Source organism: Vulpes vulpes, chromosome 7, assembly GCF_048418805.1.
Source record: "Vulpes vulpes isolate BD-2025 chromosome 7, VulVul3, whole genome shotgun sequence".
Classification (NCBI taxonomy): Eukaryota; Metazoa; Chordata; class Mammalia; order Carnivora; family Canidae; genus Vulpes; species Vulpes vulpes.
In genome coordinates, this window is record NC_132786.1 from 113,453,323 (window position 1) to 113,478,107 (window position 24,785).

Below are 24,785 nucleotides of genomic sequence, written 5' to 3' on the forward strand. Positions count from 1 at the left end.
CTCTCTTTCTCTGTGTCTCTCATGAATAGATAAATAAAATTTAAAAAAAGAATTATCTTAGATCAGACATTGCTCTAGAATATTATCTAGCCATTAAAAATAATGAGTTCAATAATATTACACACACACACACACATGCAATTAAAAAGCACTAGAGAGCCCATCAAATCAAAGCTCCTGCCAGGAGCTAGGATACAAAAAGAAACAAGTTGAAGATGGAGAAAGACATTCTCTTTATTTTAAATCTCCTACATAAAATACTTTAGGGTATCATGTGCTACTCTTTTCATAAAAGTATTAAATTAAAAAATCTAAAACCTTAAAAAAATAATACCCAACTACCCCATAGCCTTTGGACACTCAATAAACAGAAGAGTGCTCCCCCAAAGTGATGAAATGCCTAAATGGGGGGCTTTTTAAAAAGGGTTCCCTCTGAAAATAGAGACTGGCTGTTCACAACTTGATCTGTTATTACCTTAGAATGCAAACCAATGTATTGCTCCTCTATTTTAATATTTTTCAAACAGCCTGAAATATCTAAGTAAAATCATGACCCTATACATTTTTCTCATTTTCAAATGAGAATCACCCATTCCCATTATCTCAAAGAATCAATATTAACAGTCCCTGTATCAAAAACACATGTCACCTGTTGGTGTCACCATTTTTCCCTATTTATACAACATGAGACACATATGATTTTCATGTAATTAGAAGAGAACCACTCATTTTGATACACAGAATATAAATAGCCAGTATATACATCAAAAACTGTCTAACATTTCTTGTAACAGTCACAAATAACGCAACATTTTGAATGCTCAAGTTAATGATTTCTTGGTTTCTCGGTTTTGTTGTTCTTTTTATGATAATAGTTAGTGTGATTAAACAGGTACTCTCTCATACTCTTTTGAAGAGTATACACACCTTGAGATGACCTTATCAGAAAAAAAGTTTGGCAACAGATATCTAGAACTTAAGGATGGATGTGGCTAGTAATTTAACTTCTAGAAATATATTCTAAGTAAAAGATTAAAGATGAATGCAAGATTTATCTACAAGATAATTTATAGGTATTTATAATAGTAAAAATTAGGAAAAACTTCAACACATAAAAATTAGCATCTATTTCATAAATTATGATATATCAACATAATGGAATGATATCAAGTCATCAACTAATATGTCCCTGAAAGATATTTGAAGATATAGACAGATGTTATAGATGGTTCTGAACTTTAGAGACAGTATGACCTCACATTTTTTTCTACATACATGTATATGCAAACTTACATATAATGCAGATAATGTGACTCTACAAACATAGAAATCAGTAGAGGGTAGAAGGAAACATACCACTGTGCCTACAGCTGTCATCTCAGGATGCAGAATAGTGAGTGGCTTTAATTTTCTTCCTGAAACATCTTCCCCATTTTGTAAAATTTCAACAGTGAATGTGTGCTGTTTTTAAAGAAGATTATTTTTATTTTTTTTTATTTTATTTTTTTTAAGATTATTTTTAATGTATTTTATAATCTTATGTATATATATATATACAAATATATGTGATATGATGCTGGGTTTATGTAATTTTTCAGTAGAGAAATGGCAGGAAAAAATTAAGAGCAATTATTATGTGATTATTCATTTAGAAAAGTAAAATACCGATCTTCTCTAAAAGTAACAAATTTCAAAATAAAACATATGCTATAAAATATCACTCATCTAAACAGAGATAAAAATTGAAGGATTACCAGGGGGAAAATAGCTTTATTAGTCTTTTGTTTCTAGAATATAAGCTAATGAGGAGCATAAAGATAATTCCATAGCTGACTTGTAGATTATCTTCAATAGATCAGTAAAGTCCTAGTGCCTGGAACAAGATGTGGGACACCACAGATGCTCAGTAGATACTTGTCTAATAATTCTGTAAGTTGGGGATCTCGGGAGGGAGAAAGGATGAAGACAAGAATCATGTCTTCTTTGCTGTCATATGTGAATACTGGTCTTAGAATATGGTAGAAGCAGAGTGAATTCAAATGAGTAGAGAGGATCCCCAAAGGTTTTGTGGCACCAACCTGGGCCACAGAAGCTGGGTGGATATTAAACCAAAGGCAGCTGTAGGACAAAGTGCCAAGGAGCCAAGGAAGTGGAAGAGACCTGTCTGACTCAGTTAGGAAGCTGCAAATAGGCTCCATCTCAACAAAACATAAACTGGTTAGGGGAGTTGATTTAGAGGTCTGAGGTCAGAAGAGCAGAGGACAGATTTTTTTAAAGGCCCCAAACAATAGCTGATTTTCCACAGTCCTGGGTTTGGGTGGGAGAGAATGATCATTCAATTTTCTTGTTAGTCAGGACCTAGAAATTGCCTTCTAATGCCCCACTTACTCTCATTCATGTTCCCTCAAGTGTGTGCAAAGGGGGCCCAGGAGGAAGGGCGTTTATCATTGAACCAGACATTTCTGCTTGGGTTTCAGATACAGGCTTTTATATAAATGGCAGTTGATGGCTTTCCATTAGTAATTATTTGAAACAGAATATCCTCTTTCAGACACAACACTGGAAAAACACTGAAATAAATCAGAAACACAAAAGTTGTTTAAAGGCACCAGTCATTTCTGGCACAAAGGACGGACACTGTCCTTTCATTTAAAGATATGTCTCGTGGCTCCCTCTTAAGCATGCATAGGAAATGTCACATATACGATTCTCATTTTCTAATCTATAAAGAAGTCCTTCTAAGGGGAACAAGTCTGAGAATTAAGGGATATCACTAAGAATCAGGAGCAGAGAAAACACGTGAGCATGAGCCACCTCAGTTGAATCATGGCATGGCACTCATCCCTTAAGATAAACTCTGACAGAATAACATGTTTGAGCCAAAAAAAAAAAAGTGTGATGCAAACATTAATGCAAAAACAACACTCTATTGAGTAAGGAATTTCAGAGTGAATTGTCTTATGACAGGATTGGGGGGGGTTAAAATTTTTCAGCTGTGACCTATAGTACAAGACACATTTGTACTTCATCCCAGTATACATGCAGATGAATGTAAAACTGATCTAATGAAACACTTATCTTTGCTACTTGTGAAGCACTCTAAAAATTATTTTATCCCATTTCTTAAAACTCTATTCAAAATTCACTAAAGTGATTTCATTACCCCTGATGAGTCACTATTTGAAATTACTTCAAGAGAGTAATCCATTTGACTGCCTCCTTCCAGATATATATTTTTTTCTTATTTCTTGAGATAAAATACCTACAACCATGTCTCATGAACTATTCAAAGTTAGAAATCCAATGACTCAAGGTCATGACTCACAAGGAATATTCAAAAACAATACAAATTATATTATTATCTTAAGCATAAATGCAGGCAACCACATGGCATAAAGAAAAAAAAAAGATCCTAGAAAAAAGAAAAAAAAAATCCTGGGGTCCTCTTCTTACCATCTAACCAGATGTAATGACCAATCTAAGAGAAAAGCAAAAGGGGTCAAAAGCCAGAGGATTAGATGTATTTTGTTTAGATATATTTGAGTTTTATCTTGTTTTTCTTTGTTTTCTCATCATTTGTTTTCTGAAAACCCAGCCGTCTAACTAACCTAAATAGCTCAGTACATGTCAAGGGCTGTGATTCTGATTTTTTTTCTCAAAGCCAAGATCAGCAAAGAAACTTGGGTCCTTCTCTCATACAAACAGAACAAAGAGCTTGGTCCTACCAACCGGTGACAATTTAGCAACCAGAGGACTCACCTGCTGGTCTCTGACCTCTATCTGACTGATAGTAACACATGTTGGACTGGGGCTGCTCCACCACCCAACAGGCAGCCTCCAGGGAGCAGAGGGCAAACCCTGGTGGGCCAAATTCCCAATGCCACCTCCATCGGGATGATAGTGACAAACAGTATCTGCTGAGGTCTTCCTGTGTGTCAGACACTGTGGCTAAGACCCATTCCACTGCCTTCTGTCATCCCACATGACATTGCTTGTCCTGACTGAGAGGTTTTATTGACTACTAAACTGCCCAATTATAACCCCAGCGACAATCGGTTCAACTTTATAACAAAACTGTATTATGTCCAGTTCTATTACGGCACCATTGGCTGCCACCCATGCAACCTCTAGAAGCTTCTCATCCATGTTGATTGAGGGACAGCCTTACACAAGAATTGGGATGGAATTGACACTAATTATGAAGCAGATAGAGATGAAGGGAGATAATGTGCAAAGACAGACAAGTAATTTCCATGTAGCGTGAGATGTGCTTCCATGGGGAAAGTTCAGGGAAAACACAGCCCTGTGGAAGAGTGCTATTGGAGATGGGGGTGGGCTGAAGAGTGGGTCTGAGTGGGGGACACAAAAGATTGGGGGATAGGTGCTCTAGAATGAGAAAAAAGTGTGTAAAGGTCCAGGGTAAAGAGGAAGTACGTCATGTTGCGATTTCCAGAGCATGGGGATAGCGAAAAGAAGTTCAGACTATTCTGAGAAAAAAGAGGAGCCCTCCTGTGTGAGGACAGGAGAAAAGAGGAACCCCTCATTTTAATAAATGATATTAAACAGACCTGATTCATGCCTTAGATAAAGCCCAGGTTGCAGGATGGAGCAGGGATGGAGTAGAGTGTCAAGTGTAGAAGCAGTACCACGGTAGTCTGAATTAGGGTAACAATCAGGAGACAGAAATCTTCAGGGGTCAAAAGGTACAAACTTTCTGAAGACGTAGGGTCCAGCATGGTGACCATGGTCAACAATATTGTATTGTATACCTGAAGTTGCTAAGAGAGTAGATCATAAAAGTTCTCATCACGAGCACTGGGTATTACACTATACGTTGGCAAATTGAATTTAAATTTTTAAAAAAAGTTCTCATCACAACACACAAATGTGGAAGTATGTGAGGTGCTGGATGTTAATTAAATTTATTCTGGTAATCATTTCACAATATAAACATATATCAGCTTCCCTTCTCAAATCATTACATTTATACACCTAAGACTAATACAAAGTAAGATGTCAATTACATCCGAATTTAAAAAAAGAAAAGAAAAGCCTTTAGGTGCCAGGACTTGGGTCAATGACTGACTGTGGATGTGAGGCTGTGACCAAAGATGACATCAATCCCAGGGCAAACAATTAGGTAAATGGTGACACCAGGGATCAGGAGTAGCAGCAAGTTTGGAAAGGAAGCTGGTTAGGTTTTACTTTTTCTTTTCTTTTCTTTTTTTTAAGATTTTATTTATTTATTCATGAGACACATACACACACACACACAGAGAGAGAGAGAGAGAGAGAGAGAGAGGCAGAGACACAGGCAGAGGGAGGAGCAGGCTCCATGCAGGGAGCTGATGTGGGACTCGATCCTGGGTCTCCAGGATCACGCCCTGGGCCAAAGGCAGGCGCTAAACCGCTGAGCCACCCGGGATGCCCAGGTTTTACTTTTTCTTTATAGCAGGAGCCAGGTCCTCCATGAAGCCCACTGCTGGAGAGAGGAAGTGAGATAGAATATAAGAGAAAAGAGGAAAATATCTCCTCCCTTTGTGGGGGAAAAAAAAAACTAAAGAAACCTACTAGGGACTATGGGTATTTATAAATTTAGTCTGATTTTTTTTCTCTTTTCTTTTTGGTGCTAAGTAATATCTATTCATTATTAGAAATATTAAAAGCATAGAGAAGTGTCATCAGGGCTGACCTATACATGGGGCCAGCCAGGCACAGTTCTGAGGGCACATGATATTTTAGAAGCCCATGAAATGTTTTCAGCTTAATCGCTTCTGAAATCAGAAGAGAGGGACACGGGGGTTGAATGTCTGCCTTCGGCTCAGGGCGTGATCCCCAGTCCAGAGATCAAGTCCCACATCAGGCTCCCTGCCGGGAACCTGCTTTTCCCTCTATGTCTCTGCCTCTCTCTCTCTCTGTTTCTCATGAATAAATAAATAAAATCTTTAAATAAATAAATAAAATAAAATCAGAAGAGAACCATAAATAGGATAATAATGAATATATAATAATGAATCCAGTCTGGATAATATTCATCTTTATAACAATGCAGTCAAAACTATAAATTTTAGTACAATTTTAAAGAGGAAGGGATCCACAAAGGCAAAAGCACCTAGGTCTCATGAAAGTCATAAATGTGGCTGTGGTATAAATAAATATCGATCACATCTAACTCTATAAATCTCTCTCGTGTCTGTATCTATTAGGTCTGTGTCCACCTGTCTGAATGTCTCCCTATATATCATCTCCCCAAATCTCCCCATCTCAGGTTTCTTCCTCCACTCCCAATTTTTTCAGTAGTTCAATAAATTGTGTTAACCTTGTCCTGAAATCTACATGCCTGCTCAGTGGAGTGCAGATGCTTTAGTCTTTCTAGGGGTAAATTATAAAGGAATAAAAAGCTTTACAATTTCAGATCATTTGACATAGAACTTTAACTTCTAAGAGTTGATGCTGAGGAAAGAATCAGATGGAATTACAAAGATGTTCATTATAGAGCCATTTCGGCTAAAAATGAAAACATCCCTAAATATCTCGTAATAAGAGTCTGGCCAAAATAATTATGGTTGATCCACACAATGAAATATTAAGCAGACATTAAATAATGATGTAAGTATATATTTATTGCTGTAGGAAGACAGTCACAATATATTAAATGGAAAGAACAGAGTATTTCAAACAATATAATTTAATCTCATTTTATGGGAAAAAAATTACCAACCAACCTATCTTGGTGGCAGGATAATGGACGATTTATTAGTTTTGCTTCTCCACATTTAAAAATATTCCAACGATGCACATATATTACATTGGATTACAAAACCATGAAAGGCATGTACTGTTTGATTCAGGATCCATTAGGAGGCATTCACTAAGGAAATTATTAAAGATGCGAGCAAAGATGTAGCCATAGAAATATAGGTCTCCTTCATCATCACTTGTCCCCCTCTCTACTGAGTCATTCCTATAGGCACATAAACATCCTATAATTTCTACCATCATTTAAAAAAAATTCACTTGACTGTAACTTCCCCTCCAGCTTCCACCTTATTTTTCTACTCTGCTCTAAAGCAAACCCCCTTTAAACAGTCACCTCCACCAGTACTTCTCACACTATGAGGTGAAGGACCAGGTCATTTTTCACTTCTAATTTGCTGACTGGAAACAGACCCTCCTGAAAAATAAAATAAAACTTAATCACTAGAAAAATGCTCATGAATTGAATGCCGTGGCCATGTCAAAGCGCTACAAAGGTTTCCGAAGGCTGACTCTGCGCTACCTCCCTCGCAGCACACCCCGGACCACGCCGTGTGTCACTCCTCCGTGTTCACCGTCCTAATCTCTGTACCCTCCCTTGCCATTACCCCCTCCAGTCAGGATCTCATCCCACCACCCGAGTGAAACTGCTCTTGCTCAGGTCACCCCTGGCCTCTACTGATCGTTGCTAAAATCAAAGATCAATTCTCAATCCTCATTTACTTCCAGCATCTGCAGCATTCCACACAGGCAGCTTCTCCTTCACTTCCAGCTGAACTTTCTCTTGATTTTCTTCTTACATCCCTTTGATTCCTCTCCCAGTTCTTTCTCTTCTCCCCAACCAGCAACTTTTGGGCTATTTCATGGCTAAACCCTGGAGCCTCTTGGATGCTCTCATCCAACCTCCGCTATAAATACTGTTCCTAGGCTGACGATGCCCAAAGGTAAATCTCTGGCTCAGAACCATCCCCTGATATCCAACTACGAAATCAACATCTCCACTCCACGTCTAAAAGGCATCTCGAAATTAGCATAACTGAAACAAAACTGCTGGTCTTTTATGTTCTCCATCTATCTCAATGACAAGTCCATGCTTCCGGCTGCCCATTCTCAACTCTTTATTTCCCACCTACGTTCAATCTGTCAAGGAAGTCCTTTTGGTTCTACCTTTAAAATATATCTGGAATCCAACCGGTTTTCAGTATTTCTACTGCAAGCACTCTGGTTCCAATCACCGTGACCCCTCAACTTGTTTACCGTCATGGCGCGTAGGATAGTCTAATGATCTACAGATCACCCAAATGATTCTTTCAAATTGTAGGTTATATAATGTCACATATATGCTCAATCCACTGCATGGCTTTTCTTTTTACTCAGAATAAAAACTAAATTTGCTACAGTGGAGAATGTCTCTACTCTCCAACCCCACCTTACCTCCTGCTACTCCCCACCTAGTGCTCTCTGCTCCCATCACATTGGCCTCCTTGCTCTTCACTTCCTAAGCTGGACACCCGTGCCTCCAGGCACTTAAACTGCAATTCCCTCTTTCAAGAAAACTCTTGTCCCAACACTATCCTGGCCCACTCCCTCCCTAGATGCATAGGTTTGTGATAAACACAGACCTTTCAATGAGGCAATGCCACGCATCCTCTCCGTTCTGATTTTTCTGCATTCCACTTCCCACCATGCGGCATGCTTCTCTCTTTACTATTTTTTTCTCCAAGTAAAATAAATATATGCAACTTAAGGAAAGAGACGGTGTTCTGTTTTACTCATTGCTACAGCCCTAGTACTAAGGTGTTAATTAAGCACATTTACTGGGCAAATGTTCATCCAGGTGCTCGTAACAAAAACAAAAATTTGTAAGCAATGAAATTGCCTGTTGATAAAAGACCCATACTTTCATAAAATGGGTACTATTTATATCTATATCCACAATGTGGCCCATATGCATATGAAATGAAATACTATTAAGCTATTGAAAGTTTGAACAAACTGCAAATGAATAAATTCACTAGAAAGAGGTCTATAAACACATTAAGTGAAAAGAATCAGGTGACAAAGCGCCAAGGATGATATTAGCTCATTTTTAGAATAAAATCAAATAGGAAAAATCGTTGAAGTATATGCACTAAGGTAAATTCCTAACCCCAGACAAAAATCTTTAACTGATCAGGAGCAGTCAACCCACGAGGCCTTAAATTTGAGGTTTTCCTCTGATACCATTAATGACACAGAAAAGCAGCAGGATTAGTTCTGACTTGGGCAGGGAGAGATGGGAAATGAAGTGTGTGCACTCTTTGGTTGGACTTGTCTGGGCTCCAGTACAAAGCAATTCCTGAAACTATTACATAGCCAATAAAAGCCAAAGAACCATTAGAGCTGTGTTTGTCGGGGTGGGAATAGGTATGACTTGCAGAAATGTTAAATAGCATTTGGATTTAGGCTTGTTTCTTCTTCCAAGTTTCAGTATGATTTAAACTCTCCTGTTCCCAAGTAAAGAGGGGAGAGGCAGCTGCTTGAGCCAACAGCCCCGCCACATGACGGGGAGGCAAGAGCCACCAAACCCAGCCGAGAGAATCAAGGTGGGAAACGACAGTGTGAAAACAGCTAGGCAGGTTAGAATAAAGCCAGAGGATTTCTTTTTTTTGCCATTTCCTTTATCTGTTCTGGCAAAATTAAGGTTTGATTCTTCTCAAAGAACTCTTTGCTGGCAATAAAGTTGATATTTCAAAGGAGGAAAAAATTCAGAGTGGGAAAATCACATTAAACTACATTTTACACTCAGAAGGTGAGAGCAGTCATATCTGCATGGCAGGAAACAAGTCCTCGGTCCATGCTGCAGGTCTCATCACCAGGAACCCCTCTTAACAAGGTCTTGGGGCATTTCTCTTGCACAGAATCCAACACCAACCTAGGTTATACATATCCCTCAAGAACTGGTGATGGCAAAGTGTTGGTCAACTTATTTCATGGTTAGAGTCACTATCCTGGGTACATAAAAAGGACCGTGTTTAGCACAGCAGCTTCGGAGCTGGTGGCCCCCTGGGCAATAATGGTTTTATACCAGAGGAAACTAAGGCACCACACAGGAGAACAGACTTATCTAGAGCTGATCAGAATGAAGCCAGAATGAACTAGAATCTGTGATTTCTAATGCTCAGTCTAGCACTCTTATCACCTCAAAGGTAGCCATTTAACCACAATCCAAATTACCATGAAGGAGTTCAACAGAGATTCCCAAACTTAGGAGAGGAGAGCCAGCTGCCTAGGAATGAATTGGCGAGTTCATTAAATATACTGATTTCTGGATTCCATGGCAGGAATTTATATTTCCCAGAAGCTCTCCCAAATGAATCTGATGCACAGCCACCACATTCAGAAATCACTGCCCAAGTTATACAAGACAGAAGAGAGGGGAAAAAAAAAAAGCCCAGCAGATATCTATTAAAAAAATGCAAGTCATTCTCCTTACTCTATGAAAAAACATGAAATATGCAATTATAAAGCTCAAAATAGCTTCTTCAGAAAAAAAAAAAAAAGATTCACACTTCTAAAGATGCTCAGGCCACAGCTGCAATCTGTTCTCATGGCCAAACCCTTGGAAAGCCAAATTAAGGGAAGCCACATAGGGCTTGATTGCTGGGATCCAAAGCTGTGTGTCCTCCTCCCTAGAGGCAGAGGAATGACCCCACTCCAGAGCTGCACACGTGCAGCTGGGATTGATCTACAAGGAGTCAACAGCTTACTTTCTGGCCCAAGGCAGCCATCCCAGGAAACATGGCTCCTTTCAGGTCCTAGCTGCTGGGCGTACCTGTGGAGGAGCAGCTCATGGGCTTCTCTGCATCCTCATTCTGGACTGGTTAAAGTCCGCCCTATTTCCCACATCCAGGGGGTGGTGGCTAGGAAAGCAACAGCAAGCTGAGAGCTGTCTGGAGGCAGTTGGGAATACAATAAATTAGGAAGTCACACAGCTGTGTGTTCTGAAACACAAGATTGAAAATAGATCATTTTTTTCCTCTTTGGGGAACATACTGTAGTGTTGATATTTTCTGATTCAAATTTGGACTCAGTAGGCCTTCTCACTAAATTATCCTGAGGAGGAAGAGAAGGGGGAGGACTGAGGAGGCACCCTTTTGTATAACTCATTCTCACTTTATTTAAAAAAAAAAAATGCTGTTTGCAAGGTTTCAGGGTAAAACGGAAAGTTCATAAAAAAATTTAGTGATGTCTGAAAAAATATTTTTGCAACTGACCCTAAAGCAAATAGAAAGCTACTCTATTCATGCAATAAATACTTATTACGTGCACATGATATGTAAAGCACTGGACTACAGGGTAGGGTGGGAGATGGATTAATTCTGAGTCTAGTGCTCAGGGAGCTTATAGTCTGTGAGGAAGACAAGACATTTTAAAAACTGAAAGCAGTGGTTTACAGGATTGTGTAACAGTTAAGAGTAAAGAGCACAACAGCATCCCACAACAGTTAACTGTATCTAATTGCTTGTGTGACCCCAGTCTACTTAACTTCTGCAAAAGGCCCGGACCCCTGGTCTGTAAATGAAGATGTTAAAAGGGTTAGCAATGTACTGACCTCAGGGAATCACCTGCCATGTAGAAGGCATCTAAAAATGGCAGTGATCATTTACATTTTTAAAAATAAATTCTTTCTACTTATTTTTAAATCAGCAAATGTTTTAGCTGTTGCTTTTTTTTAATGAGAAAGAGAGAGCAAGGGTACATATGAGTGGCTGTGTGGGTGTTGAGGCACAGGAGAGGGAGAGAGAGAATCTTAAGCAGGCTCCACACTCAGTGTCAATGCAGGGCTTGATCTTACCACCCTGAGATCATGACCTGAGCTGAAATCAAGAGTCGGACACTTAACTAACTGAGCCACCCAGACTTCCCATAAATTAGCAAGTGGTTTTTTATTGAAATTCGAGTGCCCAGGGCTGGGAGACTCCATTGGCATCTACCTCCTAATCTACTCTAACCACTAGGAAAACCTCTCCACCCAAACGATGAGAGGTTGTAAAAGGCATCCTAATGTGTCCTGTCCTCTGTTGCTCTCCCAACCACTGGGGATTCCCTTGAAGGGAGGAAACACCTCTGCGGGAAGTGAGTTAAAGACCAAAGCTGGGAACATGCTTCTCAGTTTTGTGTGTTTTTGTTTTACTCATGTATATTTTGATTTTAAAAACCTCACAGCATAGCATTTCATCACTATTTCAGTGCAGTTGGGCATTCTGATTGCTGTCATTTTAATTCTTTGCGGTCCACTTTATCCTACTTTACCATGTATTTGAATCTTTGGGCCCTCTGCTTACACTTTCTAATTTCATGCTACCTTTCCAAATTACTATTCTACTTTTACAGCATGCTAGGACCTTTCAACTTGTGGCCCGGTATATTACAATCCTACAATAAAAGCTGAGGAGGCTGATTAAACTATTGCTTTGGGAAAAGAGCTTGTGGGCCCAAGCCCAGGATATAGAACTAGGGAAAGGTAGTTTTACATTTTACATTTTTGGAGTGAGACTACTAACTTTAATTCTAGAGTGATTTAATAGATGAGAAGTGAAGGTATCATTCATGCAAATGGCTTCTTTCATCTACGGGTATCCTGTTACTTTTATGCCTTCTTTATAATATTTTAACTTATATAGGAAGCTGCATGTCCTGAAATCCATAGTTTCTCATGTATATAACCACTGGGTTCTAGGTAAGCCGCACCCATAGTGCTGCAAAAGAACAGAAGGAAAGGTGGGCATAGATTTCATCAGCACACACACCCCTGACCTGCACTGGGTGGCTGTCCGGTAGCAGCAAGCCTCTCTCAGACTTCCCGCAGTTGAGTATTCTAAGCCAGACTCCCAACACTGCTTCCATAATGATGCCTCATCCTGCAGCCCCCAGAAACTTCCCTCCCCCCCCCGCCCCCCGCAGCTCTCTTGAGAAGCCTCCTGCTAGGCAGGGCTCCCAGTACCTTTGCTCCACCTAGGATACAGCTAGAGCTGGATCCAATTTATTTATTTATTTATTTTAAGATTTTATTTATTCATTCATGAAAGACACACAGAGAGAAAGAGAGGCAGAGACACAGGCAAAGGGAGAAGCAGGCTCCATGCAGGGAGCCGGACGTGGGACTCATCCCAGGTCTCCAGGATCATGCCCTTGGCCAAAGGCAGATGCTCAACCGCTGAGCCACCCGGGCTGCCCTGGATCCAATTTAAAATCATTTTTATTCACTTCTTTTTCTTCAAATTATATTTTTTTCTTGTCATAAAAAGTTTTCATATTTTAATAACAAGACATGTGAATGTGTATCTGGGGCTGCATGCATGTGTCTGCGTGTAGAAAGAGAATGATAAAGCAAATATGGAAAATATTAACACAATAGGTAAACCTGGGTGAAAATTGTATATGAATGAGTGCTTTGGACTTCCTTGCAAAAAACGTTTTTAAAAAAGGAATATAATTTTATATCCATTCACTTTTCACTATTCTCCTTATCAGTCCTTTCTTGCCAATTTCCCTTCGTTATTCTTCCAAATGAACCCCACAAGCATTCTGTGGAGTTTCCATCTCTGTTTCTGTTGGCACTCTGGAATGCTACATGAGCCGATGAACTGATTTGGAGGAACCCACATCTTTATCACAATATGGATGTATTCTGGGCAGTCCCGGTGGCGCAGCGGTTTAGCCCTGCCTGCAGCCCAAGGCATGATCCTGGAGACCCTGGATCGAGTCCCATGTCGGGCTCCCTGCATGGAGCCTGCTTCTCCCTCTGCCTGTGTCTCTGCCCCTCTCTCCTCTCTCTCTCTCTCTCTCTCTCTCCCTGCATCTCTATGAATAAATAAATTTTAAAAAACCAATATGGATGTATTCTTACCAGGAATAAAACATTCACTTATTTATTTATTTAAAACTTGAATATCTTAGTGAAGTCTTACAGCTTTCTTCACATATAAGTCTGAGATGTTTTCCATTAGGATTAATCTGAAGCAGTTTACATTTGTATGCACACTACTAAAAAGAATCTTTTGTATCCATTTTATAATTAACTAATTACTGCTGATACATGGAATGGCTACCAATTTTCTGTTACCCACTAAGCAGCTACTCTTCTGAACTATATTAATTCGAATAGCTTTTCCTTTGCTCCTTCAGGAGTTTCTAGATAGATAGTTTCATTATCTATAATTTAAACTACTTTTTTTTTTTCAATGAACTATACGTCTATTTGTCTGTGTCACCCAGGTCAAGGAGTAATAATATTGGTGAATATTAGTGTTCGATAGCACCCACTCAGAAGAGGAATCAAAATGGTCATCCAAACCTGATGTTTGAGATGAAGCTGGTGGAAAAGTATTTCCATATGGTTGGAAGGAAGACAGTGGGCATCTGTGTTCTTTCTCTGTGTCTGTCTCCCTTCTTTATGAGGTTGGGCAAACCTCCCAGGCTCACCTCTCAATCTATAACCTCAGAGACAACAGAAATGGATGCTGGTCATTCCCAGCTACTTATCTTCTCAGAAATGATGTAAACAGGAGTAAGTGCTAAAAATGCCTATGATTAAATATGAATTATTTTCATCCATTTGTAATTGAGATGTGCTTGAGATATTCTTTTTTAAATTGCCAAGTATAATTTCTCTCAGCAATCACTTTCTATGGTGATAAGGATTACCCTGTGATTTTAGAAGTATCTACAAGTACTGCCTTCTGAAACACCAACAAATCGCCACAGAACTTCAAATTCTTAAGGCAGTCACTAAATGCACAGAGTTGACTTTGCTACAAGATGAGATACATCTCGGTGTCTCTAAATCTGTGCATATTTCAGCAGTTACCTCCTTCACAAGTAGGGTATTTTACAGTTAAAAAAAACACTCTAACCTGTATTTCTTCATCTAATTCTGAGCTGAGAATGATGATGATGGTAGTGGTGGTGGTGGTGGTGGTGGTGATGATGATGATGACATCCCCAGGTTACAAATGGGAGACTAAGGAGCAAGATGGCTAACCATCTTGACAAAAGCCCTTCCTTAGATCAGCTATGCCAATTACCAACCACTTCTGATTCTGAATGCAAGAATCTTATATTGGGTCCTCCTATCTTGTGACACTACTACTATAAATCCTGATACCAGTTTTATAATTATTGTAAACCCTATTCTCAATAGACTTTTATACTCTCTCCTCCTGACATTTTTAATTTGGGCCAAAAGTGCATATAGTCTTCTCAATATAGGCTCAGGCCTCGAACATTCTTTTTATCTATTTTTGTTTATTTTTATGTTAAGCTTAAGGTTGAAGTAATATGAAAGCAGAAGTTAAAAGTGAAGATTCAAGACAGAGTCAAGATCTGAGAGGCTTCAACTTTCCATTGAGCATGGGTATAAGCTAGTATTAGGAAAGGGGGGGGGAGTCCCTTAAGGGGCTTAACTGTTAAAAACTACTTTTCTTGAGTTTTCTTCAGCCAGAATGTTCTAAGAATGAAAGTGATGGATGGTACTTCTCAAAGTACAAAAACACCAATGTCCCAGAGTTAAGTGTCCATTCTAATTGCTGCTGTACTCCAAAAAGGTCTTCAGATTGCTCATCTGTGTTATTTTTACTTGCTAAAGCAGAGGTGTCTGGGTGATAAATTATACAAGGTGCTTCACTCAGCACCACTGGTGTGTTATAATAAATATTACCACTGAAAGACAAAGTAAGGAAATGCTGTGTATTTTCATAGTGTGTGATGTAGATTTCATTCTTGTTTTTTCAAAACAGAGAAGTAGTTATTAAATTTTAATCTAATTATATATAGTCAAATAGGTGAAGATGGCAAAACCGTTTCAGGGAAATATGAAAACTTTAATCACAAATGTATGTCCGCTCTGCCCTTCAAAATACACCAGAGAATAACCCACATACAAAAGCATAATTGAGGACGTGAAAAATACACATTTGCTAGAGGAAAGTAAGGTGGTGGAGCCCTAGCATCTTAGTGATGAGAAATGAAATACATTATAATCAAACCCCAATTGCCATTTTTCTGCAACCTTTGATATTGTTACATTAAAAAAAATACTAATGCAGCCCCCAATTCCCAGTAAAGGCAGAATGACAGAGGGCTGTAATCTGACTTTAATTTGCTATAGTTTTCTCTAGCAGTAAGGAAAATGCAGAAAAGAGCTTTCCAAGTAAAGGGACAGAATTAAGGGCTGCAAGTAGCTATTTTTCCTATCTGAACAGAACCTCAGTTTTCTTTAGCTACCGAGATCATCCTGTGGTCATATACTTAAGGAAGGCTGGTTTCATGCCCAGTCTAAGGAGCAGCTAGTGACTGATCCTGTTCCCCTTATCAGTGACTCGGTTAGGCATAGGCACAGGCCATGATGTTAGCTCATGAGACATGAGAGAAAGTCTGCTGACGGACTTTTGGAAACATTTCCACACATCTAGAAGAAACAGCTTCTTGTTCCTCTGGACCGTGTGATGATATCACCATTTTGCTGCCTGTCTAAGGACAAATCTTGTACATCAAGGATAAGAGAACCAAAAGGTAGAAAGGATTTGGGTCCTTAATGACATTGCTGAACATTTAAATTAACCATCTCTAGGACTTAATCTAACTCTGCAATTACAATATTCAATAAAGGCTCTTCATACATAAGCGATTTTGAGTCGGGATTTCTATCACTTGTAGCTGAAACCTCCTAACTGCTATCCTGACTGGGCTGGGGCTAGAGTGAGATAAGCCTGTCCCTGGTCCTGGCCCTGTACATTATCACACTCACTAGTTCTTGTCATAGCCAGAAGACATAATCTAATTCTAGAATTTTATGCCCAGGACTAGAGCATTTCTTATTATTAAAAATCCTTCTATCGATTTCCATGGCTTGTAAAATCCAAGCTCCTCTGTGTGGCAACTCTTTACGATTTAACTCTTGCTTTTTCTATTAGCATCTCCTCCACTTGCCCCCTCAAGCTATCTGCTTTAGCTGCATGGAACCAGAATTATCTGAACCTCCAAGTCTTTTTCACCTACATCTCACTGCCTGGAATTTTTAACAGCCGCTGCCCACCATACACATACCTGTGCTTACCTGGTTATTCTTTTCATGTCTTGATTCCACATACTCAAGTATCTCCTTTTCTGTGTCACACCTCCAAAGACTGTCCCTTCCTTAGCCTGTCCAACTTCCTGTGAGCAGAAAGAACCAACCACTGCCTCCTAGTGACACTAACATAATTTAAATGCAATGTTCTAAATAACAATGTACTTTCTAATTATTCGTTTCTGTGAAGGACCCTGCAGTCAGCAGGAAGGCTGCTTGAGGATGGAGTGTGTTCTACGTCCATGTCATCAGGGATTAGATCCTGACTCACAGAGAAGAAGCCCTGTAAATACTGAATAAATGAATGAGTGAATAAATGAATGAGAGACAAAAAGAAGTATCCTAGCTCTACTAGATACTGAAATATAACTGGATGAGATGCTACATATCCAAAAGGTAAGTTAAGTAAGCTAGTGTGTGTGTGTGTGTGTGTGTGTGTGTGTGTGTTTAAAGATTTTATTTCTTTATTCAGGAGAGAGACAGAAAGAGAGAGGCAGAGACATCGACAGAGGGAGAAGCAGACTCCTCGTAGGAAGCCTGATGTGGGACTCGATCCCCAGACCCGGGATCATGTCCTGAGCTGAAGGCAGATGCTCAACCACTGAGCCACCCAGGCATCCCGTAAGCAAGCTATTGTGCCAGGAATCAAGTTTTCCTTTTATCCTTCAACAACTTACAGTTTTAGGGGCAGTGCTATAATAACACAAACAATAATTACTACTTTTTAGCCATAGGTAAGAGTGAGGTATCTGCCTAAGGACTTCACATCTATAGCAAAGATCTTTGCATTTGTCTGTGACATGCCTCCCTTCTTCTGTCCCATACTCTGACCCTCCATACACACACAAATATACTTCTTCTAAAGACTTGCTCTTCGTTCTACTTCAATCCTGTTCTTTGAACTCGGGCTGCCAATTAATTATATTACCCATGCTGTGGGGACCTATGACCATATTCAGGTCCATAGGTATTCTTTGTGATTTTTAAAATTGAAACTAAGGGAAAACAAGTGTCTTGCTCTCAAAAGGGCCTCATGGACAAAGCAGATTACAAAGAATAATTTTTGTCAGAATGTAGAGAGTGAAGAAAGAAGAGTCATTGTTCCAAATCCTGGTCCCAGCTGTTACTTAAATCAGAGCATTCTCCTTCCGTCGTCGTGTAACCTGCAGTCTGCTTATGGAAAGTCAGATTCTATCACTCGCAAAAGAAACCATCTATCTTGTAACAAAAAAGCACCCATTATTTCATTTAATCCTCCCAACAACTGTGTGCAGCAGGATTATCTTTACAAAGAGATAAGGAAGCAGAAGCTCAGAACAGAGAGGAAATATATGTCCAAGGCGTCCAATTAGGCAGCTGCTCTGTGATTCAAGGACGGGTCATCCAGGTGCCGAAATGCAACCACTCCACTTTTCTGCTTCTTTCTACACTATTCTTTGGGCTTCCTGAACACTGATTTGAGCTCAGTGATCCCAGACAATATGCAGTAAGTGTTAAGTCTTGTCTTCATTAATAAACATAGAAGCTATTGATCTTGATTAACTCCTGGGGGTGTAATAGGCTTCAATTAAATTACCTTGATAAAGTGCTCTAAGCATATACATTATCAGATATTGTTGTTTATACCACACTACGAAACATTTGCCTCCTGCAATGTTAATAATTGGGAAGCAGAAAAATAGTGTTTTTAAAAAGTAGTCTTAAAAACACTATGCATAAATATTTAGTATCAGTAATTTAATTGAATATTAATAGGTGTGCTCTGGACACCAAAATATAACCAGTATTTCAGAAGTGGGTTTCCTCAAAAGACGGTAAGTTAAATTAAAAGACAAAGCAATTGTAGAAAACGGAATCTTTCTACTTTTGTATATGTCCTTTCCCTCAATCAGTTAGATTTTTAATTGGTATTTCTTTGATCTCTGCTCTTGCTTATAGATCTAGCACAACCATGATCTTCTAGGTCGATTATTGACACAAATCTGAGAAGGACTGTGAACTTAAAAACAGAGAAAAGCAGACCAAAGCAGACCAAACAGACCAAAGGAAGACGGATTTGTACGTGAAGCTAATTTTCCTCAGAAGAAAAACAGATATTTCCCTCAACATCAGGGTGCACTCAGATTTGTTTTCCATATTAGTAACTTATTTAATATGGCAATGGGCAAAAGGCAATCTATTAAAAAGCAATTTTCCTCTTACTACAGGGTGTTTTATCATTTGATGTCTAGCATTCAATCAGAATGTAGCAATCCTTTAATATTTTATGAGCAGAGAACAACTCTTTTGGGCATGTAGACTGCAGAAATGTGGAGTCCTCTGTAAGCCTTGCCAAACGTCCAGAATGACCTTTACTGTGCAAGTAATAGGCCAACCGGAAAACTCAAACTCTCAGAATATTGGAAAAATTATGCCTTAGAATAGATAATGGGCATTTAAAATAAATATGCAATCATTTATAACTTATGGTAGAAGATATTGGTCCCAAATCATTCTTACACTTTCTCAAGTGCAGGCTTCTGGGGCACAGGGGCCATATCTGATTCACTTTTGCATCTGTATTGTCCATCATGGTCCCTGGCACACTGTAAGTAATCAATAGATTTTTATTAAACAGATGAATACATACATTTGTCATCTGGGATGAAGGGAGCTTGCCATGAGTATGCCAGGCCCTAGGAGACGAAGCCCAACCTCGCTGCAGAGGTGGGACTGACTAGGTACTAAATGAGCTGTAATAGAAGGCTGGAGCCTTCTCTGCAGCAGACGGTGAGATATGGAATAATATACAGTGCAAGAACAGCCTCTGGGGCACCCCAGGTGAGATCCCCAAGGTGTTTGCTTTCATCTCCACTCTTTATCTCAGCCCCTAGGAATGGGGCTCTGTCCTCGTTCCTGGCTTCATACCGGGTCCTCAACAGTCTGAGAGGGCTGCCTGGCACCAGCCAGAGGTCAGTCCCTATTCTGTATCACCACTATCACCACCCCCCCAACCCAGGAAGCACAGAGCTGACATTCACCTGAAGACATTCACCTGAACAGCACTGTCTGCTCAGACTCTCGTTGCCACGCCCACCCCACCCTCAACCCCTGCCCACCAAGTAGGGCCCCACTGACATGGACGAGGGTCTGAATCAGATCCACATTTGCCCTGCCCAAAGCCTAGAACTTAGCCATCTTTCCAAGGTAGTCTCCCTAGGCTGAATACGCTCTGTTCCCAGGGCCCTTACCAGCGACTAAGCCAAAAATGAATACAACTACCCATACCATCACCCCAAATATTACCAATCTACTTCTGGGGGAGATGTGGAGTTGTAATAACACAATGAAGTTTGCGGGCACGTTACCCGAGGACACAAAGGTCCTATATGGTAGAGACAGAACCCAGCTCCCCTGTAGTGCCAGCATCCTCCCTCCACTCCCCTGCATCTTTGTTCTGGGTTAACTTTTAGTGTGACAGATACATGTCGGCTGGGCAAAGGAAAAGAGCAGAGGCTGGGTGTTGTAGTGAAGCACAAAAGATTACACTTGCTGCTGCCAACAAGATGAGAACCGATAGCCCAAGCAGGCCACAAGGATGGGGACAATAACAAACACACGACAAGCCCCAGCCGGGGACAGCCTGACTGTTGTCCAGTCTCTAGAAATCCTAGATGGTCTTATAATGCTTCTTAGAAAGTGGCTTCCTGCAGGTCCCCCCATAAAATTGAGATAAACGTGAAACACAGTTATCAGACTGAGGAATTCAGTAGGATTTGCTTGATTTAGGACTTTAATCCTTCAACCAAATAAACAGTAAGCTAGGCAACAGATGTAAATCTCATCAAATTAGTATGATGGAGAGTAGGAGGGAGAACTCAGGTCAAGGATGCAGGTAAACTGAATTAACCTTGGTGACCCATGATCCCGAGCAGACTGATAAAGAAATCTCTCAGGTCAGGCTGCTACTCTTCTAATACAAAGATGCCCTAATTTGGGCTCCTAGGTAATGAACTTTCTTGGCAGTTCCATATCAGTTTATGCTTCCTTTCCCCCGTCTACCCATACTGGAGGACAGCGTTTGCTGGGTTTGATCAGACTCAAATTGTTAGATTTTCCTCACGAAGTTCTCCATTTTCTAGTTTACCTGAGCAGGACCTATAGTCAGGTAAATAAAGCATAACCCCCTCTTCCAATGTAATCATCGGATTCCTTTCCATTAATCATTTCAGACCATTATTTTAAGCTCCAAGCAGGTAACTGAATATTTATGCCTTCACAACACCACTATACACCCAACATCTCTGTGGTATAAACAGTCTTTCTCTGGCACCCGTGTTATTAAGCCTACAAGGGAAGATTTATATGTGTGTCAGTTCTAGAGATGTTGGAGGGAATGGAAGCCAGCCACTTGAAGGAGGCTCAGTGTTGACAATGACTGCAGGCCAAGTTAAATCAGATTCATCGTAACAGGTTCAACTCAAATTATACCAATGAGCACAAGGCAGGAAAATTATCATACCCCCTTTATCTGGGTGTCCTCTCCTAAATTTTGTAATATACGTAGGAAAAAGATCAATGAGCATATCTCTGACCACATTTGTCATGATCAGCTACCCATTTTCTTCTATAATTCCTTCTTTCTTAGAGAAAGCATTCTAAACAAGTGAGATACTGGGAGCAAGAGGATTTTAATAAGGTATTCAATTTCTCTTTAGAGAGAAAAATCGTTTCAAAAGAAAGAAAAGAAAATGATCTACTGTTAGGTTAAAAACTGGAATTTTAAAAAAGAAATCCATTGATCTTTTTCCTTAAAAGATTACTATAGGTAGGGCTGTTTTAATATCTTTTCATGTTTATAATATCTGAAAGTCAGTCATAATACCTGCAAATTTTTCAATTCTTGTAGTTTTTAATAATGCTTATTCCCAGGACAGACATGCAGAAACACATACACTGCAAACCTGAACCAAAGAATGCTAGGTCCACGGGGGTTGCCCATGCATAGCTGTCAGCACCTCGAGAATTCTTTGTGTCAGTCCAGGCACAACCCTGGAAGCTGGGTGCCTGCCAAGCGTCATGCCCGTGTGGGAAACAAGTGTTACTTACGCAGCTCGCCCACTTTTAGGATCTCACACAGCATCTTGGTCAGCTCTATGCTACTGCGGCCAAAGGGACATTCGTGCTTATCTTCCCGGCTACTATTCTCAAGCACAATCTGCAAGTAGAAAGGGAACAGGTCAGAACGGGATGTCAGTTTGTGGAAAACATCAAAAACACTGGCTTTGTGGTAAAAGAGACATAGATCCACTTGAGATTACCAAAGTCAGGCTTAGGGCCAAAACAAAATTATACTCTGAGTATATTCTCAGTATAGAGCATGTAAAACTCTTATGCTTTCCAAATCTCCTAAAACTTTCCACCCTCTAAGAGGGTATTTTTGCTCATCGGTTATACTTACGCAGAAGTGCTGATGGATGGAGAGTTTTTCAAACCAAGACAATAAAAACCTGTTACTGAAGTGATAAGACTGCTCCCCCCTGCCCCTCCCCAGTCACATCTTCCCCTTTCTGGAGAGAGTAGTTCTTTGGACCTTCAACTCCTACATTTTAATCATGTATCTCCCACAGGGGTGGGTCCATGTTCTTACAGGATCTCACCCCTGGCATTAGTTTAAAACTTTTTTGTTGTTCTTTTTGAAAGAAAGAGAGAGGGAGAGTCAGTAGGGAGTGAGAGGCAGAGGGAGAGAATCTTAAGCAGGCTTCACACCCAGCTTGGAGCCTGACATGGGGCTCAATCTCATGACTCTGAGATCATGACATGACTGAAATGAGAGTCGGATGCTGAACTGACTGAGCCATCCAGGAGCCCCAAGCCCTGGCACTAATTGACCAGAGCATGCCTAAGGGACATGTGACAAAAACAGAACTAACCAGAGTTCGTCCCTGGGATTTATCATACAAAAAGAGAAAATAAAATGGCCCAATTGTGCTGACAGTACCCAAGAGGTATGAGCACAGGAGCTACCTGAATGCAAGCCTGCAATAAAATTTAAAACAAAACAAAACAAACAAACAAAAAGCCCAAATGCAAAGGAAAGCAGAGAGGGGAGGCAATGGGAGCCCTGGCAGCACCTGAATGGCTGGTCCTATTTGTTCCTAGAGCAAAGCTGCTTCCCTGTCCTTACAGTTTATCTGCTCAAACCCTTCCTCTGAAAACTCTTTGGTTGGTCCAATAAATTCTCCTCTGTCCTTAAGATTGTCTGAAATGTTGCTACCACAATTAAGGGAACCATTGCACACATGGATGAGACAAAAGTAAAACAAAGCAATAAAACTGTGTTTTAAAATTATTAAACTTCAAATTCATATGTTGACAAAAAGGAATCACCAGCTTATGCATCTCTGGAGCCATCTCGAATACAGTTGTCTGCTACCTCCTCTCAAGAGCTATACCATCCTGAGTAGGTGCGTGTCTCCCAATAGCATCTACACCAATGCTGTGCAAAAACTTATGCTGTTTTACCCCCTAGACTATGAACTCTTCAGTGGTGGACAGAGTGTTTTCTTCATTCCATCACTAACAGTCATGGAGTACCCATTATCTACCAGGAAGATGCTCCACAAAGTAGAGACTCCTCGTGGAGCAGTCATTCTAACTGAGGAAGACAAATGAAAAAATAGGTAATTACAGTTTATCACAGGTGCTATGGGAAAAAAAATAACTGGCTGAGGTGCTAAAAGAGCAACGGGAAAGGCCTGAGGAGCAGAGTTTTGATAACCAAGTGACTGCTGGGAATCCAGGAAGAGAAAGAGGTTGCCATGTCAAAGTCCGGAAGGAAGAATGTAGGGATCAAGGACAGTGACCCTGAGTTGAGCAGGATGTGTCTGGGACAGGCCAGCACACCACCCAATCTATAATGTGAAGGGATATGGGGTTATGCAAGGCAACACTTTGGGTTGCAGGAGCCCGAGTGCAGGGAGCAGAGGTGAGCCAGGGCCCCTGCCCCGGGGTTTCCATGAGGTGTCACCCTAAGACCTAGAGATGCTAACCACGAGGTTTAGGCAGGCAAGTGACATGAGTGACACAGCCTGATTTGTTATGAAAATATCTGGGAGTACAGAGAATGGCTAGAAGAGAGAAAAAGAAAGGAAAGAAAGGAAAGGAAAGGAAAGGAAAGGAAAGGAAAGGAAAGGAAAGGAAAGGAAAGGAAAGGAAAGAAAGGAGAGGAGAGGAGAGGAGAGGAGAGGAGAGGAGAGGAGAGGAGAGGAGAGGAAAGGAAAGGAAAGGAAAGGAAAGGAAAGGAAAGGAAAGGAAAGGAAAGAAAAGAAAAAAAGCAAGCAGGCCCTGGGCAGCATCCCTGGCAGAGCCAAGAGTGGCTCAGACTGGGCCTGCATGGGGCACCTAGCATGGAGTCATAGGGAAGGAGAGGCAGGCAAGGAATGAACAGGAGAAGGATGGAAAGGCTTTTAGAAAAGCAAGAGGAAAGAAAGAATACTTGGAAGGAGAGAAGAAAGGGGGAAGAAGGAAAAGTTAAGTGTGAAGTGCTATCTTACTGATACGGACAGGTATCAGGGCTTTTTTTTTTTTTTTTTTTTTTTTCCGGTCAGGTTCTAAACAGCAAAGTGATGTAAGGGAGCTGCACACTAGGTGCACTCTTTAAAACCAAAGGGGTGGAAAAAAAACCAAAACCAAAACCAAAGGGGTGGGCAGCCCCGGTGGTGCAGCGGTTTAGCGCCGCCTGCAGCCCAGGGTTTGATCCTGGAGTCCCGGGATCCAGTCCTGCGTTGGACTCCCTGCATGGAGCCTGCTTCTCCCTCTGCCTGTGTCTCTGCCTCTCTTGGCGTGTCTCTCATGAATAAATAAATAAAATCTTAGAAAAAAATAACTAAAACCAAAGGAGTCAGATTCTAATAAAAATGTGCTCCAAATTATTTTC

The 24,785-nt window shown here is 40.4% G+C and overlaps 1 protein-coding gene across 20 annotated transcripts in view; it reads right to left on the minus strand.

Moving 5' to 3' along the window:
• The window catches only part of ELMO1 (engulfment and cell motility 1), a 672,133-nt gene that overhangs the window by 214,078 nt on the left and 433,270 nt on the right, over window positions 1-24,785 (minus strand). For all 20 annotated transcript variants that reach the window (XM_072764753.1, XM_072764758.1, XM_072764757.1 and 17 more), the window contains one exon: window positions 21,956-22,064. In XM_072764753.1, coding sequence (XP_072620854.1) covers window positions 21,956-22,064 — 109 coding nt within the window. The remainder of the gene's footprint in view (window positions 1-21,955; window positions 22,065-24,785) is intronic.